The sequence below is a fragment of the Chlorocebus sabaeus genome, chromosome 1 (assembly GCF_047675955.1).
Source record: "Chlorocebus sabaeus isolate Y175 chromosome 1, mChlSab1.0.hap1, whole genome shotgun sequence".
NCBI lineage: Eukaryota > Metazoa > Chordata > Mammalia > Primates > Cercopithecidae > Chlorocebus > Chlorocebus sabaeus.
In genome coordinates this window covers 69,783,177-69,802,965 of record NC_132904.1, presented here as the reverse complement: position 1 = coordinate 69,802,965, position 19,789 = coordinate 69,783,177, and the positions used below count along the sequence as shown (strand labels likewise).

The following is a 19,789-nucleotide window of genomic DNA, read 5'->3' as shown; positions in this document are numbered from 1 at the left end:
GGTTCACTTACTGCACATAGCCCAGCAGCCTGATAGTTTTCCTCTGTGTCTGTCTCTCCCAACCCTCAGAATGCCCCAGAGACCCTGGGAGCTGAGAATTAGAGGGAGGACATTGTGGGGGGAATCAACTCCCATGGGGAGACATCAGTTCCAATAGGCTCCTGCTTCCCAGGGGACCCAGGGCCCCCATTTCAGGGCCTGCCAGCAAGGCGCCAGGCTGCCTGGGCACATTTCCCAGTAAGTACACCAAGGCTTCAAGCCTTTCTGGGAAACACTGGCTCCCCCTTCCCCCACCCTGCCACCACCATCCCTGCCAACTCTGCTTAGTGGGAACTCTGTGGGACCAATGTATGGTCTAGGAGTCAGGACACCTGGAGCCAAATCCCATACTCAAGCTTTGGGGCCTTGGGCAGACCCTGCCCACTCTGGGCCTGCTTCTTTATTGGACTATTGGAGCCATGGCAATGCCCACCTAGCTGGAGGATCAGACGGGAGGGATGGGGCTACCTTGGGGGTTTGGGGGAGGCATGAGCTCCCTATCCCAGGAGACATGCATGCTGGAGCTAAATGGGTATCATGGTGGCTGCAGAGGAGATACCAGTAGGATATGGCCCTGTCACCTGCCTCACTGGGACCCTGTGGCGGCTCCACTCTCCTAGCCTTTCAGCCAAACCAATGTGGGTCTGCAGGGGGTGGCCGGTGTAGCCCAAAGCCCAGTCCACCCTGGGGACTTTATCAAATTCCACCTCCCCACCCTAAGTGACCCCTCACACACTGCCCAGCCATGTGAGAAGTTGTAGCTCTGTGTTCACCTTGAACATCAGGGTCCAGGCCTTTGAGGAGCCCCCGGGGCTGCAACAGAAACCCACCACCCCACCATCTCTGCCTGGGCCCCAGCCACTGTCATTTCTTGTCCAGATTATTCCAGTAGCCTTCTGACTGGCCTCACAGCCTCCACCTGGCCCTTGTAATCTACCCCCACAGAGCAGCCAGAGCAGACCCGTGAACGCATAAGTCAGACCAGGCCACTATTCCACTCAGAACCTTCCAACAACGCCTGCCCCGTCTCACTTTGAGTACGTGCTGAAGTCCTCCTATTGGCCTACACGATCTTCCTCACCCTAACCCACCTCTGATCTTCTACTTCTCTGCTCCATCATACAGTCCTCTTGACTGTTTCCCAAACACCTCAGTGCCTTTGCACCTGCTGTTCCTCTCTGCCCAGAATGCTGTTTCCCTCAGCCACCTGACCTGCTCCCTCAGTTCCTCCAGGCTTCTGCTCAAATGTCACCTCCTCAGACAGGCATTCCTGATCTCTTGATCTAAAGTACCCCCACCCTGTCATTCTCTACTCCCTTATCCTGCTTTATTTTTCTCCCAGCCCCTACCACTCCCTGACACAGAATGTCTCCATTTACAGACAGGCCTCCTCCCTAGTCTGGAAGCTCCACAAGGGCAGGCCTTTGTTTTGTTTGCTGCTGTATTCCCAGGCCTAGAAGGCCTGACATGTCTCATTGCTCAGACAGTATTTGTTCAATGGATGAATGCATTACCTTATCAAGGGCCACCCAAGTCTCTGAAACAAACTGTTACTGCACACAACCTGCCATATTCCTTTCCATCTCCTAGCCTCTGCTCATGCTGTGCCCTCTTCATAAAGCCCCTCCCTCTCTCTCAGTATTCAAGGTCAAGCTCAAGCAGAGCCTCTTCTAGGAAGTCCCTCGGCCAGTTTCCAGGCTAGTCCCTCAATATCCTAGGCCCCTTCGTGTTGGCTTCTAGATCCTACATTCTGTGTGTGTCTCAGCTCCCAGGAAGCCTGGGGGTGCCTCCACCCTACTGCGGGGCAGCAATGTGTAGCCTGAAAGATCATAGATGGGAGGGAGGGAGGGAAGCAGGAGGGGCAAGTCCCTACACGGGGAGAGGGGGCTGGGGACAGGATTAGCAGCAGCCTCTCTGCCTCCCAAACCCAGCTGGTCCCGGAAATGTGGGGCTGGAAAATGTCAGACTCAACTCTAGTCCATCCCCCAACCCTTCCTCGCTGGGGAGGACTCATTCCTGGGCAGCGTTCCCCTCAAGAGCCCAGGGCCCTTAGGAAGGGGTTAGGAGGAGATGTGAGGAATAAACAGGGGAAAGGGGCTGCCCTTCTGCCTGTTCTCCCCCATCTCACCCCCTCCTGCTGGGTGACAAAGACATTTAATTATAGATATTTGGTACCACTCAGAATTCCGAGTGTCCTGATCACCTCCTCCCTTCCCCCCAGAACCAGTTTCCATGGAAAAAATCACACAAAGAGCCAAGGAGGGGAAGGAGAGAACTCCCACCCCCGCGGGTTCCCCGCCAAAAGGGGAGAGAGAAGGGTGACTGGAAGAGCAGTTACCAGACCTTCATCAGCAAGGCAGGGAGCTGGCTGGGTAGGGAGGGGGTCTGAGTGGAGAGGAACAAGGCCAGGGTTCTGGTGCATGGGCCTGGCTCTGCCCGCCCTTGCTGTGTGACCTTAGACCTAGCATTCTCCCCTTTTGGGTCTCAAAGTTCTTCCCATCCCAACGGGCTCTGGTGAATTAAATAACCACTATGAAAGTGTTCAGGCTGTTGGGGATGTGGAGGTGACACTCCCAACTGTCTGCTGACTTGTCTCCACTACTCAGATGGCAGGCCAATCTCCTTGGGTCCCTTCACCTCTAAGACACTGATATGCTAGGATCCAGGGTGAATCCAACAGTCTTCGACTCTAAGTCTGCACTGTAAGATATCCACAGCTTTCACAGCTGAAGAATGAAACAGACAGTGTCTGGCATATAGTAAGCATGTGATAAATGTTGGCTATTGTTACTGCTATTCCAGTATGTTAAAATTTTGTGAGTTCATCTGCCTCTGCTGCTGAGAGACAAGACATTCACTGCTGTGGGCTACAGTTGTGGCATGTGTCAAACGGGTATCAGGGACCTGAGGGCAGAAGGTGGGACTGCAAGGCTGCACCTTGAGGCTGGGGTGGGGGAAGCTCTCCCTCACAGGAAGAGTTGTTGACCAACCAGGCTACGGTGGGCCTCAGTGGAGGTAACAAGAGTGTGGGAGGGGCGGGGCAGGGAGGCCAGACAGCTCTGCCTCCTCACCTCCCAGCACATAGACAGGCATTCCTGGAATAAATGACCCATGAGTGATCCGTTACTCCCTGTTCTCCTGGGTTCATGCGGCTATTGCAGACAGCTGCCTTTCTCTCCCCTCCAGTTACACCCCTGGCTCCTCCCATTTCACTTGACACCCCCTGCAGGCTAAGTCCCTCCTTCTGAGCCTCACAGACCAGGCAGTCTAACCTCCCACTGTACAGATGGGAAAACTGAGGTCCAAAGATGACTCTGTCCAGGTCTGAGTGAGTCAAAAGGCTGAGCCAGGCCTGGTCCCAGGCCTCCCATCTCCCGGCAATGGGGGTAACACCACACAGAGCGTGAATATGGACCTGAGGGTGAGGGACTTCCCACAGCCTGGGGGGTGGGGAGGGTGCCCTTAGTCCCCAGGGACTGCCAGAAGCAAAGAATGACAGCTCCTCTCATCTTTTCTTATTCTGGAGTACATACCATGCCATCTCCACCCACGGCCCAGGGAGCATGACTGGAGCCTCCGACTTGAAACAAGGGAACATTGTCTCCTCAACAGAGGCCACCAGGAGGGGGTGGACAGCTGCTCCCCATCTTCCCAGAGCCAGAAGGAAGGGAACAGCAGGAGGGGTTCAAGCTAGCAGATGAGAGAACTTCCAGGCTTATGAGGGGGTGGGAAATTGGAAGATGATGGATCTTTTTGGAGCCTACTGCAGTCTACCAGGTTATACTGAGGCCCACGAGGACCCAGCCCTGTGTTCAGAAGCCAAGTCTGGTGGCTGAGAAGCAGCTGGGCAGTGCAGCCTCCATTTTTCTTCTTTCCTGCTACCAGAGAGGGAAAGATCACACCACCCACTCACCATACAAGAGAGCCTGCCAGGCAGAGGCCATCACCCCCATTTTACAGAAGGGGAAAATGAGGCACAGAGCAGGGATATGATGGATCCTAGGCCACACAGGGATTAGAAGAGCAAGGCTCATACCCTGTTCTTCTAATGACAGACTCACCAGTTCCCTCCCCATAAGGCGACATCAAGCTGGGCCTGGAAAAGTGAGAGGCCTGGAGTGGGCAAAGGCTTGGAGACCAGAGACCTTTGTTCATGGCAGGAAGAAGCCCAGGTTATGGCAGATCTGTCCTGCCTCAGAGCTCCAGAAAGGGGTGCGGGGGGTAGAGGAGAATGTGAAGGGAGGTGGGGTAGGAGAAGTTCTGTAAACTCCCACCTCCTCTCTGGGTCTCAAAGCCTCCTCTTAGGAGTACCCCCCAGCCACCTTCAGTCTCCCTGAGTCCCTTGGTTTACCCCTGTCGTCTGCCCCATTTGAACCTTCAAGGATCCCAGAAAAGATATATGGGAAAGGAGGCTGGGGAGAAGACCCCTGACAAGAACTGGCCCTGCTCTCTTCCTCTCCTCTCCGACCTTCAGAACTGGTACTGGAGTTCAGGGGCACCAGAGCTGCCCTCGCTGGGACTCAGAAGGAAGGACAGGTTCAAAACTCCCCGCTCCTCACTTCCTGCCTGCTCTCTCTGCAGCCTCCATGAGAAACCCCAGAGGCAGGACCAGGGAGAACTGGAGAGAGAAACAAAGAGAAAGGGAGTTCAGAGGGGCCGTGAGAGCGCTGGGAACCGGAGTGACCGAATTAGTCCAGGGTTTATAGTTTCTAGGCTTCTCACACAGTCAGGGAGCGCAGTGGGAGTGCAGGCCATAGTTGAAATAACCGCTGGCCATCCTTGAGCTCAACCCAGAATCCAGAGCCTGGAATCTAGCTCCCAACTCAGATGCCAGGGCATCTGGATCCCATCTGAATCCACAGCCTAAACTCCAGGGATAGCTGAAGCCAGAAGGTAGACGGAGGGGTCTCAGGGAGAGTGAGCCCCCAGGGCTGGGGGTCTGGCAGAAAGGGGGTGCATCTCAGAGTCACCAGGAAGGGGGGAAAAGATGCAAGTAGACAGGATGGGGAAACAAGAATCGACGCCCCGGACCCATAGAGGCAGCCCTGAAGATGGGGCCCAGAACCACTCCTGACCTCTCTAAAGGGCCCTGGCTGCTCAGCCTCTGCAATCCCCTCCCTGCCTCTAACTTCCCCTAGAAGCCCCCATCTAGAAGCTTTTTTCATCTGAGGAGGCTCTAGCAGAACTCAGGCCCCAAGAGTCCCCAACTCAAACCCGCAGGCTCCCCCAAATCTGCACAGTACCAGCTGGATAGAAACATAGGCACTACTTTGTCCACCTAACTCTCCTGATTGGGGAGATTAAGTTACAGAGAAAGGCCAATGTCACACAGCAAGAACAGAACTGTAGTGAGAGCCCTGAGACCCCTCTGCTCCTCCATAAAGTCAAGTCTTGTACCTTCCCAATTCTCCCAGGCCCAGGAACACATCTATATTCTGACCTGTCATAGGAAAGCCACATGAGGAAGGGCAAACCGATGTCAACTGTGGCCCCTGAGCCAAACATCCTACCAAGGGTCTGGCCAACACAGCAGCAAGCCTCAGAGAAAAGACTGAGCCTGCTCTGGGTGCCATCACACTCATCCCTCCAACAAAGAACCACACCGGGATTTCCAAAACCAGTCCCTGAGAAACATCCAAAGGACAAGATAAGAATCCTTTGTAATTACCACCCAGAGCACCTGGAGCAGATGAGCACCTCTGCCATTAGCACCAGCAGAAAACTGAAGCTTCTACAGGGTCCGAGTAGACAGGAGCCCTGTGTCCTTAACACTGTTAAAACTGCAGGGGCACGTCCAGGACCAGAAAAGCACCCTTGGCACCTGGGCACCTGACCACTGAATACAATGCAAAAGGCTCCAACTGAAGTCGATGCCCACCGCCCTCTGTTGGCCCCATCCTGAAGGCCTCTACAAAGGACTCACCACCTGTGGCTTGCTGCAGCACTTGCTGGCAGGGGCAGGCTCATCTGGAGGCCGAGCTGCCTCAGGGGGCTTGGTCTCAGCAGAAGGTAGTGCAGCCAGAGGCAAGCAGGGCATGTCCACTGGCACTGGGGCAGGGACCTCGCCGGAGTGCAGGTTCAGCATGTACTGTTTGGTGACGTCCTCGAGCGATGGTGCCTGCAACATGGGATGGGCTCGGGCAGGGAAGCCTATGGGCTCTGGCACAGCCACAGGGGGACCAACAGAAGTTGGTGGCTCAGGCACCACAATAGGCATAAAGGTGGCGGGCACACTGGCATGGCGAACGTGTTTGGAGGAGGGCTGGGCCCGAGACAGGCCGCCAATCTGGTCCTGACTGCCCTCGTCTCTCCCAAGCTCCTGGTGACTACTCCGAGCTGGGCGCTTCTTGGAGCCTCGGCGGATTAGCCTCGGGGATAGAATGTCAGCCAGCTTGGGGTCAAGGTGAAAGTTTTGGTGGGCAGTGGCAGGGGGAGGCAGAGCCTCAGGTAGGGCCCTTTCAGACTGTGCCCGGCTCCTGGCGGCACCAGGCTCTTCTGGCTCTGCCCGCTGCTCCACAAGGATGGGCTCGCTGCTGGATGGAGGCAGCACGGGCTCAACTTCTCGGATGGGCTCCCCTCCAGGGCCCTGGAATCCAGGCCCAGCCAGTTCCCCACGGCGGCTGGGGTCACTCAGGGATTTCTTCTTGGGGGCTTTGCCAGCAACCTTGTCGTCCACTACATGCCCCAAGGTGCCAGGCCCCTGAACTATGCTCTGAATAACCTCCTGATATCCCTTGCTTTCTTCACTGCCCACAGACCAGTCACTGTGACCACTGGTCAAGCCCTCATCCATGGCTGAGGTGGCAGGGAGCCCTGTCTTGGGGCTCAGTGAGCCCAGGAGGTTGCTGTCCACGGAGAACCCAGTGGGCTCTTCAGAGGTGGCAGCCCGGTGGCGCTGAGGAATTGGATCACTCAGGGACCTGTAGGCCTCACCTGCCTCCCCATTGCTCAATTCACTCCCACCAGAACCTGAAGGTGGGACTTTGCGTCGTCGGCGGAGGGCACCTGGTGTGGAAGGGATCTCAGGGGACACCAGGGCCCACCCACCCAGACTGTCCTCAGTCCCAGGACCACGGTGGTTCGTCTGGGCTGAGGATGAGGAAAGGGGTCGCCACATCCCTGTAGTACCCAGGCCACAAAATACTGCAACAGGAGGCTCAGGGTCCGCTCCAATGCCTTCATCTGTCAGACTGGACTCAGGGCCTGAGAGCTCCTCCTGGGACCGCTGCCCTTGGGTCACGTCCCGTGCCCAGTCAGGGCTTTCAGGGGGGGCATCGCTTCCATCATCTTGCTGGGCACCCATGCGCTGGATCTTCTCAAAAACCTGGCGGGCCTCCTGCACATACTGGTCCTGGACGATGAGGGGCAGCGGATCCTCCTCGGCACTAGGGCCTGCCAGCAGTAGCTCGGAGGAGCTGGGCTTCAGAGCACTGGTGCGGGGCAGGCGGCGGGCCATGGGCTTCTCAGAGCAGGTGAATGACTTTGCTCTCCGCAGAGTGGCTGTCAAGTCCTTGAGTGTGGGGCGCGTGCCAGGTGATGCTGGGGCTGGGATGGACACGGGTTCAAGTTGCCCCATGGAGCCACCTGCGGATGGTGAGTCTCTGCCATCTAGGGGGCTGCTTACACGGTCCCCGGGGCTCCCACCAGGTTTTCGGACCCTCAGTTCTGAAAGGTCTGAGCGCAGGAAACTGAGAAGCGTCAGGGTTTCTGAGGCGATATCTGGATTTGACAAGGACTTCCGCTGCCGACTCTTTTCCGGCTCAACTCCTCCATCCCTCAATGCCCTAGAGGTGCCCCCAGGTCCTTTGGCACGGGTTCGAGCCTGGGACCGCAGGAGCCCTTCCCCAGCTCCAAAGCTAGGGGAACGGTACACGCCCCAGCCCCCAGAACCCCTACTAGACCATAGGTCGTCGTCCTTGAGAGTCTCCGTGCTGGAATAACGGCTGCTACCGCAGGAGCCTGCGGGGCTGGCCAGGTACGAGGGAAAGCTCACCTTGGCCACACGGAGAGCTCCTCCCACAGAGTCAGATATAGGCCGAAGTCCCTCCTGGGGACCTGGGACGCAGGGCGGAGAGCCACTACCCCACTCCCGGAGTCCTTCTTCTCCAGTGGCTCTTGGAGATGCTGGGGGCTCAGGGCTCCTGGCTCCCCCTGCTGAGTCCATGCTGCTCAGATTTAACCCATCACTGTCAGGCCTGCAGTCCTGATCCAATAGGGAGCTTCCAGGCCTGAGCCTGGGCCTCCCTCCCCAGCGGTGGCCGCCCTCACCGTCTCGGTCGTCGTCACTGCCCGAGGAGTGGCCGCCGTGGTAGGCCGGACTCTGGGCTCCAGGCGGCTGCAGCGGGCCCTCCTCTTCCTCCTCGCTGGAGCTGGCAGCGCGGCTGCGGCTGACACGATAGGAGGAGGCGATGGAGGAGAAGGAGGAGCAGGAGGCCCGGGCCCCGGCCTGCGGTTGGGAGAAGATATGCCAAGAATGTAAACCATCCGCTGGACGCAGCGCCCGCTCCTGTTGCTGCTGCTGCTGCTGCCGGCGCAGCCTCCCTTCGATCCCCGGCCCGGTCAGGGGCCGCGCCGAACGCAGACCCACCAGGGGGAAGCATGTCCGAGGGGGTGGCGTCGGTGGCTGCCGCGACTCCCGAGCCGGAGGCTCCCACGCGGCACCGTCGGGGCTGGGCGTTCCCGGAGATTCAGAGTCGGCGCTGGGCCTCCTGGAGCCAGGACCGCCGAAGAGCTTGCGCATCTCGGTGACGCTGGGCCAGGCCCCTCGCGCTGGGCCCTCGACCGCTTCTTCCGCGGCCGCAGGGAAGACGCCCCCGTCCCGGGCCCCAGCGGAGCAGTAGTCCAGACGCGGCGCGTCGAAGCGCCGGGAGAGTTGGCGCACCGACGGCGAGAGGCTGCGGAGCGGGCGCGGCTGCGCGGGGGCGGCTGGGGGCCCAGACGCCAGCTTGGACACGCGCCGAGAGGGCTGGCCCGGGGCAGCCGTGGTCGGCCGGCACGAGGCCCGGCGCCGCAAGCCGGGGGTGTCCGTGTCCTCCTCCCTCGGCCCGGGGCCGCCGCTCCAGCGCTCCAGCAGCTTGAACGAGACGCTGCGGTAAAGCGGCGGCCGGGGTGCCCCGTCCGCCATGGTGGCAGAACTCACTCCGGGGGGGCTGGCCTCCGGTAGCCGTGGCCAACCCCCCCCTGCGCCCCCTCTCCTTAGGAGCGCAGCGGCCCGCTCCGAAAGCAGCGCGTGGGGGTGTGGGAGGAGGGCGCAGAGACCGGAGCAGAGGTTTATCAGCCGCAACTCAAGTTTCTGTGGCCACCGGCCGCAACGTCTCCATCCCCGGCGGCCCCTCTCGCCTCACCGCCGACCCCCAGGCCCAGCCCCCGCCGCGGCTGGAGCTACCAGGGGCACTGCGGCTCCGCCTGGGCGGGATCCCAGCGCTTAGTTCCTCGACTCTGCGCCCGCCTGCCCAACGGCCTGTCTGCCTCCCCTCGCCCTCCCGCTCCGGCTCCCACTCCCTCCCCCTTGGCTGCTCGCTCCTGGCACCCTTTTGTTGCAAATAAACTTTGTGGCACAGGAAAGGGGCGGGGGGCGGGGCCTCGCACCCAAAAGAGGGGGTGGGCTCCGGGCGTGAGCGAGCCTGGGAACCGGGTGGTGGGAGGGAATCTGGGAGGAGCCGAAGAAGAAAAAGCCTGTTGGAGGACTTGCATACTGAGGCGACCCTCTGGCCCTCCAGAGACGTCCCTCGGGAGCCCAGCGGGCCGAGCTGCCCCCAGGGACTCGCTGAGACACACGCAACCGCTGAGCGTGCTCAGCTCCGCAGACTCGCAGCCAGGGCGTCGCGCCCACCGCGGGCCAGCAGCTTCCGCGCGGAAACACGTCCTGCCTAGGGGCTCCAACATGGCAACCTCGGACTCACAAACACTCGTACACACTGACATTCAGGTGCACGCAGACGCACACTCCCCAGGCCGGGAAAGGGGTAGGACTCGGCGCCAGGGGGAGCCCGGAGAAACGCGGGCTGACTACAGGACCCGTCGCTCCCTGCCTCGCCCCGCCCCCTCCTGGCCCGCCCGCCCCCCGCCCCCTCCCCGCCCCCTCCCCGCCCGCCCTCTGAGGCGAATTCGGCTGTAGCCACGCCCCTGTCCCCCCATCTCGCTCCCAAACGCCCCGCCCATCCCACCTCCCAGCCGCCTGTCCGGCTCCGACAGGCCCCTAACCAGCCCAACGCTGATCCAGAAGCCCCACCCTTCACGACCGCCCCTACTTTTCCAGCTCTCACGCCTCCCACCTGCCCCAGCTGTCTGGCGGCTCTTCTCCTGGACTCTCCGCCTGGATCCCCGAGCCCCTTTTCTTCTCGCTCCGGAGTACGCGGCTCTTGCGCCCTCTCGCGGCCTGATTTTCTCAAAGCATGGAGTCCTGGACGGATAAAGCAGCACCCATCCCCAAAATACGGAGAGCTGGGAACACTTCCTTTCAGTCGTTACCTAATCCCCTTAGTCTTTTTCAGACCTTCGCAAAGCGCACTGCCCCTTCTTAGGCCTTACATACAAAAGGAGCTTCGACGGGAACGCTCTCGACTTCCCACTGCCAAACCTATACTCTTATCCACAGCTGCTCCACCTTCCTGGTAGGGAAAGTGTAGATTGTTTCTCTGGCGTCACCCTGATCCCTCTCTTGAGCTCCCCTCCGGCCCGTGCTTCCGTCTGAGTCTCACATTGTTCTGGGTATTGGGACATCATCCCCTTCCGCATTCCCACCTGCCTCTAGATCCCATTCATCCTCCCGGCCCAACTAACGAATGAGCGAACGAATGAAAATGTATCCAGTACCTATGATGTATGGGCAATATTATTTAACTTATTTTTTAAAATCCACAAACCACCCTTGGGGACAAATATTATTACCCCTTCTCTGTGGGCCGTGAAGGAGAAGTAACTTTGACCACTATGCAAGTCAGGAAATAGCAGCTCCTGCTAAAATTCAGATTTTAGGGTCTTCAAACACCATGCTCCTCCAGCCAGCTCTGAGATGCAGCCCCAAATCCTGATGAAGGAGGTTCTCGCTCCTTTGAGCCCCCAGTCTCCTCCTCCTCCTCCTTGGGCCTGACCTCGCTTTCCCCAGGAACAGAGGATAACCTGGTCTGGCCCATGCCCCTCCAGTGCTGCCCAGCCTTCTTCAGGCCTAATCAGACTGCCCTGTCCCCTCCAACCCCCACTAGCAAGGCCCCAGGGACACATAATTAGGTCAGATAATTAGGTCAGCAGTCGGCATTACCCAGCCAACCCCACTGCCACCGGGTCCAGTCAAGGAGACTGTAGCTGGGCCAGACTAGGCTGGGAGATGGGGTTCAGAGGAGAGAGTCAGGCAGGAAGATAGGAAAGGATGGTAGACACCCAGGGATTGCCTGACTACCGAATGAGAGAGGGAGGACTCAGCTGGGACCCCAGAACCTACTTGCTACTCATATACCCCACAGGATGAAGAGGTCACTCTCCACTCTCTGGGCCGCCTCTTGAGTTGTGGAATATCTCTGTAGCAAGAAAGCACTTCCTCTCTGAGACCAGCATCCAGGGAGTCCCTCACCTCAACCTCATCTCAGCTCTGCCTTGAGGGGGCCAAGGAGTAAATCTCTCCCTTTTCTCTAGGAAATTGATAAAAGAGAGCCCTACCGGCCTGTGCCTCTCTGTTCTGACTTATTCTGTGACCTTGGGTAAATCCCTGCACTTGCCTGTGTCTGAAAAGTGAGGAGTGGGTCAGGTTCCCCAAAAGTGCCCTCTCTGGCTCTGGCATTTGACGTCAGACTCTCACTATCTTTAGTATTTTCTTTCTACTCTTTGGGGCAAGTTTTGGTGTGTGCTGTGGGGTGAGTTGGGGAGGGGTGGGAAACAGGAGTCATCCCAGGAGTCACTCTCTCCCCCCATAATGATGACTCCTACCATCTGAAATTTGTACTTTTCCACCTCCCTGTCACTTCTGGGACAGAAACCCTTATTCCATATCACAGATGGGCAAGTGGATAGAGAGGAGTGGAGGTTTAGGTCACGGGCTCCCAGAGTCTTGTGGCTTAGCCTTGAGGTGAGCTGGCTTGGGCCTTTGGCTCAGGAATCCCCTTGGTGGGGAGGGAGGGTGTTTAAGGATCTAGACTGGGTCTCTGTCCAAAGAAAGCTCACCCAATCTGAGAGTGGCTTGATTGCTTCCAGGGCTTCATGAATCCTCCCACCCCCAGCTCCTTATGATCCAGGATAAGACAAAGTTATCTTCCATGAACAGAAGGGATCTGGAATTTTTATGGTGCTGGATAATTATGTACAGCAATTTTTAGCCCCAAGATGATTCATCTGATAGGGAGCTGGGAGCACTGGGCACCAGAGTGGAGAGAGAAACCCTATGCTGGCTCACCTTCTGCAGGTCACCCCCTTTCCTCTGGGCCCCAGGCTCCTCACCTATGAAAGGGTAATGAAAACAATAGCCCATCTACCCAGTGAGTGATGGTGATCTAGCGAGGTGAGGACCATGGAATCCCTTGGAGAAATCAAGATGGGAAGGTTTTGAAGGTCACAGGTCATGGCCAATGATGGGCTTTGGTGGGCTTCGGGTACAGATAGTCCCCAGCTCATGATGTTTCAACTTAATGACTTTTTGACTTTATAATGATGCAAAAAGCTATGTATATCCATACTTTGAGCACACATACAATCATTCTGTTTTTCACTTTAAGTAAAATATTCAATAAATTACATGAGATATTCAGCATTTTATTGTAAAATAGGCTTTGTGTTAGATGATTTTTGCCCAACTCTAGGCTATGGAAGTGTTCTGGGCCTGTTTCAGGTGGGTAAGGCTAAGCTCTGATGTTTCGTAGGCTAGGTGTATTAAATGCCTTTTTGACTTATGATATTTTCAGTGGGTTTATTGGGATGTAACCCTATCGTAAATCAAGGAGCAACTGTACTTAAGAGGGAGAGAAAGGATGAGTGCGGGGGACAAGATGCAATAAGCTCCATGAAGGAGCTGTCTTACGGGGAAATCTGACTCTTCTGACTCCATTGCAAAGTCAAATAGAAACTATCTGAGATTGCCCCCTTTCCTATATAATTAGACCATAAGCACACAGGATTAAATTCTTTATAATATCTAGATCACACTACATTCTCATCAGTTATTCAACTGGCTTTCGCCAAAAAACAAAACAATACAACTAGGACCTTTAAAATAATTCACATCTCATTATATAGTTCTTCTGCCCCCATCCTCCTGCTGCCCCACCATGTAGAAAATCATCATCTCAAATCCTGTGTTCAGCATTCTCTTGTTTTCCTTTTTATGTGGTTTTATTGTATCTGCATATTCCTTCAAACTATATATTTTCATTATAGTTGTTCTTAACTTTATAAAAAGGGCATCCTGCTGGATGTGGTGGCTCACGCCTGTAATCCCAGCACTTTGGGAGGCTGAGGTGGATGGATTGCTTGAGGCCAGGAGTTCAAGACCAGCCTGGCCAACATGGTGAAACCCAGTCTCTATTAAAAATACAAAAATTAGCAGGGTATAGTGGTGCATGCCTATAATCACAGCTTCTTGGGAGGCTGAGGCAGGAGAATCGCTTGAACCCAGGAGGCGGAGTTTGCAGTAAGCCAAGACCACCACTGCACTGCAGCCTGAGCAACAGAGCAAGACTCTGTCTCAAAAAAAAAAAAAAAAACATCTTTCTTTACATAATTTGTTGGGACTTCTTTTTTCTTAATATTATACTGCTAAGATTTACCCATACTGTTGCATGCCTCTATAGTCCATTCTGGCCATTTGGACTATTTCAATGTGTGAACATATCACAGTGTATTGATCCAGTGTCTTGCTGATGCACATTTTGGTGTTTCCAGGTGTTTGCTGAGCATTGTGCATGACTCCAGGTACACATGGACAGAAGTGCTTGAGCACAGGGCAGGCAATTGATCAACATTAGGAGGCATTGTCAAGCTGGGATCTAATTTCTCTTCTATGTTTTTTAATCATCTGTGTTTCTTGTTTTTTTTTTTTTTTTTTTGAGACAGAGTTTCTCTGTTGTTGCCCAAGCTGGAGTGCGATCTTGGCTCATTGTAATCTCTGCCTCCCAGGTTCAAGCAATTCTCCTGCCTCAGCCTCCCAAGTAACTGGCATTACAGGCACATGCCACCACGCCCAGCTAATTTTTATATTTTAGTAGAGGCAAGGTTTCACCATGTTGGTCAGGCTGGTCTCAAACTCCTGACCTTGTGATCTGCCTGCCTCAGCCTCCCAAAGTGCTAGGATTACAGGCGTGAGCCACCGTGCCCGCCCTTGTGTTTCCTTTTATATGAAGTGCCTATTTGTGCCTCTTGCTCATTTTTCTATTGGGTTATAGTATGTTTAGTACTTTATGAAATTTCTGCTCTAACTTTTCTATCCCTCGGTACCCCTGGTGGCTTAGGAAGGCCTAGTATTTTACAGGTAAGGAAACAGAGGCTCAGAGGAGTGAAGGTGCTTGGTCAAAGTCACAGACTCTGTCGCAGCCCTTCTGTACTGAGCTAATGCCTTCTGAGGTCTTCGGAGGTTCTGGGCCTCACTTAGAAACCTTTTCTGCCCCTCAGCTAGGTCAGGGCCCCTCTGGTATTTAGCATTTCTTGGCCATGGACCATTCCAGGAGTTCATCATCTCCCTAGTGATACCTTCCTCGCATGGGTCCTCTTTATGATCTGCACTCTCCTCCCCAGCTGTAATGATCCAGGTATGTATGTGTTTCATTATTACCTGTCTCCTCCATCAGACTAGGAGCTCTATGAGGGCCCAGCGTGATGCTTGGCATATAGGAGGTGCCCAGTAAGGACTGTTTGCTGGATGAACTGTTTCCTTGTCTGCAACCCAAGCCCCTTGGATTCTTTCCCAAGATTAGAGCCGGGACCTGAGCTTATCTCAGAAACACAGAGTCAATATTCATTGAACAAATGAATGAGGGAGGAAGAGGCCAGCTGTGTCCATTGCTAGGACAGATCAAATGCTCCTGGGCTTTTCCCATTTGGAATGGAAATTTCCCCAAGACAGTCACTGATTCCTGACTTTCTAGCTTCCCAATCCTTGCTCCTACCTCCCCACCCCTACCCCACCCCGGTTGTCTGCCCCCAACTGCCACCAGCCAACTCTCAGCAACAACTTTGTCCTGGAAGCTCCATCCCTGGGCCTGGCCTTTCTTGGAATCTTCCTCCCTCTTCTCTTCTCTGCTTACTACCCCCACTTCCTTCCCTCAAGCCTCTCACTCACCCAACTCCACTCTCCCCTCATACCACCATCATTCAGAGACTCCTGGGCTCCTGCCCTCCACATCTCTGGCTCCTTCTCCTCAGCTCCCTCATCTTGGAGTTCCCAGAACTCCTCCCCTCTTCCCACTCTTTCTTTCACGAAGCCCACCCACCCACTCGAGCTCAAGCCACTTTGGGGTTGACTATTCCCCAGGCTCTGCATCTTTTCTAAGTAGCCTTCCCAGTGTCCCTAGACTTTGTTGATTCCTAGCTCCCACTCCAGCCTAGACCCTGGCCCCACCCTCTGTCCAGGTCACTGCCTGGCCTGCACCTAAGGTTCACCATCCCAGGGTGGAACCCAAATAAATGAATGTTATGGGAATAATAATGAAGCTGAGACACAAAGAGGTGAAATAACTTGCCCAGGCCGGATGCGGTGGCTCACGCCTGTAATCCCAGCACTTTGGGAGGCCAAGGCAGGCAGATCACCTGAGGTCAGGAGTTCGAGACCATCCTGATCAACATGGTGAAACCCCATCTCTACTAAAATATAAAAATTAGCTGGGCATGGTGGCATGTGGCTGTAATCCCAGCTACTCGGGAGGCTGAGGCAGGAGAATTGCTTGAACTCAGGAAGTGGAGTTTTGCAGTGACCTGAGATTGCGCTATTGCACTCCAGCCTGGACAACAAGAGCACAACTCCGTCTCAAAAAAGTAAAAATAAAAGATAGGCCGGGCGTGGTGGCTCATGCCTGTAATCTCAGCACTTTGGGAGGCCAAGGCTGGCAAACCACAAGGTCAGAAGATAGAGACCATCCTGGCCAACTCGGTGAAACCCCGTCTCTACTAAAATACAAAAAATTAGTCAGGCGTGGTGGCACGCGCCTGTAGTCCCAGCTACTCAGGAGACTGAGGCAGGGGAATCGCTTGAACCCAGGAGGTGGAGGTTTCAGTGAGCCAAGATCGCACAACTGCACTCCAGCCTGGTGACAGAGCAAGACTCTGTCTCAAAAAAAAAAAAAAAAAAAAAAAGAAAGAAAAAACTAAAACATAAATAAATAAATAAATGACTTGCCCAGCATAACAGAGCTAGTAAATGGTAGAGCCAGGACATATACCCGGATGGTCTGGCTCTGGAGTCTGCACCTTCCATGCTATTCGGCCTCACAAAGGGAAGCTTGGAAAGGAATTTACCTGTGGGTCACAATTTCGACTCCTGGAAGAGTAAGCAAAGGGTCACAGCTCTCGGAGGTCAGCTGGGACAGTCATCTGGGACTCTCTACAGGGGCTCAGGTGGGCTATGAGCAGAGGCCCTGTCCCCTGCCCTTGCTCTCACTCTCCCCTAGCCCCCATCCCAGGCAGTTGAGAAGACTGGTCTCAGACTCGAAGCTAGATGCAAGGTGGGTCGTATATGTCCTGCTTGGCACAGTGGGGCACCGTACAGGGAATAAAAACCAGCCTCTGTCTTCTAACATACATCGGTCTCACTGTGGTCACAAGTCAAAGTTCCTTCTGTCCAAACGGTCTGCCTCTCCAGCAAGGACACTTTGAATGGCCTCCCATGATGGGTTGGAGCTGGTTTTCCCACTTCTTCAGCCAGCTGCAACACCAATTACCATGGTGTTTAACTCCTCCAGTGCCCCTCTCTGAATGACCCTATTGCCCAGCAGCCTTGGGGACTAGGCAGGGCTAAAATAAAAATATTGCATAAGTTATACAGTCCTTCCCCTCCCTGCTCTGCCTTCTAAAAGGAAAACTGTTAGCCAGGGGTAGTTCTTGGCTTACAGGTTCTGCGTGGTGCACCAGCAGCCAAGGGCAGGCTAGATTGTTCTACATAAGAAAAACAGATCTGGGAGGAGGGCACAAGGACTGGAGGAGAAGTGATGGGGAGGAGAAATGAGAAAAAATGGCAGAGAATGAGGAGCTGCAAAGGAGTAGCTGAGGGGTGGTTCTCAGAAGGGAAGAGGATTTGGTGGAGGGTGTGGGGTCTTTTTTTTTTGAGATGGAGTCTCACTCTGTCCCCAGGCTGGAGTACAGTAGTGCAATCTTGGCTCACTGCAGTCTCCGCCTCCTGGGTTCTAGCAATTCTCCTGCCTCAGCCTCCCAAGTAGCTGGGACTACAGGCACCCGCCACCACGCCCAGCTAATTTTTGTATTTTTAGTAGAGATGGGGTTTCACCATGTTGGACAGGATGGTCTCAATCTCCTGACTTCATGATTCACCTGCCTTGGTCTCCCAAAGTGTTACGATTACAGATATGAGCCACCGCGCCTGGCTGGGTGTGGGGTCTTGTGTGCCACCATTCCCCTTTGCTGCTTCCTCCAGGGACCTTCGGTAAAGATGCCTTTCCAAGGCTTTTTAAGGCTTGGATCTGTGTTTGACATGCCTCCTTATGAGATGGCCTCAAGGCAGCTCTCCGGGTACCCACAGGTCAGAACGATGGGCCTGAGAGCGCAGGAGTGGAACATGGCAGGAACAGTCTGTCATGAGACCGATCAGTAGGCTTCCAGTGGTGGGACCTCCATGTAGCAGCCTCCTGGTGGCCCTGAGGCTCTCAAGCTGCTGGCTCCTCCATTTAGAGTGAAGCAATGTTGAACAACTGTTTCCCCTCACTTAGGGGCCTGGTGGAGGTACCCCAGGTACAGAGGATACTCTAAGGTTGAAAGAGCCACACTTGAAGAGGTGGATGAAGGAGAAGTGGATCTGGGGCTCATCCTAGCCTTGAATGCTCTGGCCCTACCCAGCTGTTTTCCTGGCCACCCCCTTCCACACACCCAGGTCCCACCCCACCCCACCTATCCCCCATTTAATTGAAACTCACTGTTGCTTTACAGGCAATTTTTTTCTTTTCTTTTCTTTTCTTTTCTTTTCTTTTCTTTTCTTTTCTTTTCTTTTCTGAGACAGAGTCTTGCTTTGTTATCCAGACTGGAATGCAGTGGTGCAATCTCAGTTCACCACAACCTCCACCTCCCAGGTTCAAGTGATTCCTGTGCCTCAGCCTCTGGTGTAGCTGGGACTATAGGCGCCTGCCACTACGCCCAGCTAATTTTTGTATTTTTTAGTAGAGATGAGGTTTTGCCATGTTGGCCAGGCTGGTCTCAAACTCCTGGCCTCAAGTGATCTGCCTGCCTTGGCCTCCCAAACTGCTGGGATTACAGGTATGAGCTACCACGCCCGGCCCCTCAGCTCATTTCTAACTCTGGGTTTTGTACACATCACCCCATGCCTTCTACTGGGAGTAGCTCCAGAGCTGCTTCACTCTCTGCTTTTTGAATTCCTCCTGGCTCAAGCTGATCCCTTCTTTTCTTTTTTTATTTTCTTGTTTTTTGGTTTTTTTTTTTTGAGACAGGGTCTCACTCCATCGCCCAGGCTGGAATGCAGTGATGCGATCTCGGTTCACGGCAACCTCTGCCTCCCAGGTTCAAGCGATTCTCTTGCCTCAGCCTCCCAAGTAGCTGGGATTACAAGCGCCAGCCACCACGCCCAGCTAATTTTTGTATTTTCGGTAGAGACAGGGTTTCACTGTGTTGGCCAGGCTGTTCTCAAACTCCTGACCTCAAGTGATCCACCTGCTTTAGCCTCCCAAAGTACTGGGATTACAGACATGAGCCACCACTCCCGATTTATTTTAATTTTTTTAGAGACAGGGTCTCCATCTGTCGCTCAGGCTGGAATGCACTGGTGTGATCCTAGCTCACTGTAACTTTGAACTCAGCACCTCAGTCTCCTGAGTAGTTAGTACTACAGTCAGACACCACCACACTAGGCTATTTAAAATTTTTTTTTTGGTAGAAACAGGGTCTTACTGTGTTGCCCAGGCTGGTCTCAAACTCCAGGGCTCAAGCATTCCTCCTTCCTCGGCCTCCCAAATTGCTTAGATTACAGGCATGAGCCACTGCACTTGGCCCCCTGCCTCTTCTAAGAAACTTCCCCTGATTATTCCCTCCATTGGCCTCCCACTGCCTGGAGCATCTGGCCAACTCTTGCCCTTGTCTGGAGGCTGGCTGAGGCACAGCTCCCATTTTCTCGGCTTTCACACATGCAAGGCCATGTGTCCTCTGCTCCGGCCCCCTGCCTGTCTGCCCAGGGCAAATCCGAGCACAAGGCTGGCCCAGCTGGATATGTATGGAGCATTCCTGGGTTGCACTAAAGTGTTCCCCACTTCTGCTTGCCAAGTTTCCACTCAGCCCTCGACATCTGGCTCAGATGCTCCCTCCTCAGAGAGCTCTTTCCTGACTCCTCGGACTGGGTCATGGACACCCTCTGTGTACCCCCTCCCTGCAGCCATGCTTCCCTCTGTCACAACCCTAATGTTGCTGTGCCAGTCTGTACTTCCAGCAGTTGGGAACCTGTATGGACCAGGGCTAGGACGGGTTCTTCTAGGGCCCCAGAACCAACTCAAGCCTGAGCACAAGGTGTCAGTAAAGGCTTGCTAAATAAATGGAATATCACTCCTCTCCAGAGAGCTCATAGTCATCCCCCAAAACCCAGCTCAAATGCCCCTTCCCAGAA

The 19,789-nt window shown here is 54.8% G+C and overlaps 1 protein-coding gene across 4 annotated transcripts in view; it reads right to left on the bottom strand.

Annotated features, from left to right (window-relative positions):
* Nucleotides 1-9,575, bottom strand: part of ARHGEF17 (Rho guanine nucleotide exchange factor 17) — a 61,032-nt gene extending 51,457 nt beyond the window's left edge. Inside the window, exon 1 of one of the 4 annotated variants that reach the window (XM_008020095.3) lies at nucleotides 5,963-9,575. In XM_008020095.3, coding sequence (XP_008018286.3) covers nucleotides 5,963-9,163 — 3,201 coding nt within the window. In that variant the 5' untranslated portion in view covers nucleotides 9,164-9,575. The remainder of the gene's footprint in view (nucleotides 1-5,962) is intronic. The other 3 variants (XM_008020094.3, XM_073019293.1, XM_008020093.3) reach the window with 3 other exon arrangements.
* Nucleotides 9,576-19,789: the final 10,214 nt, after the last annotated feature.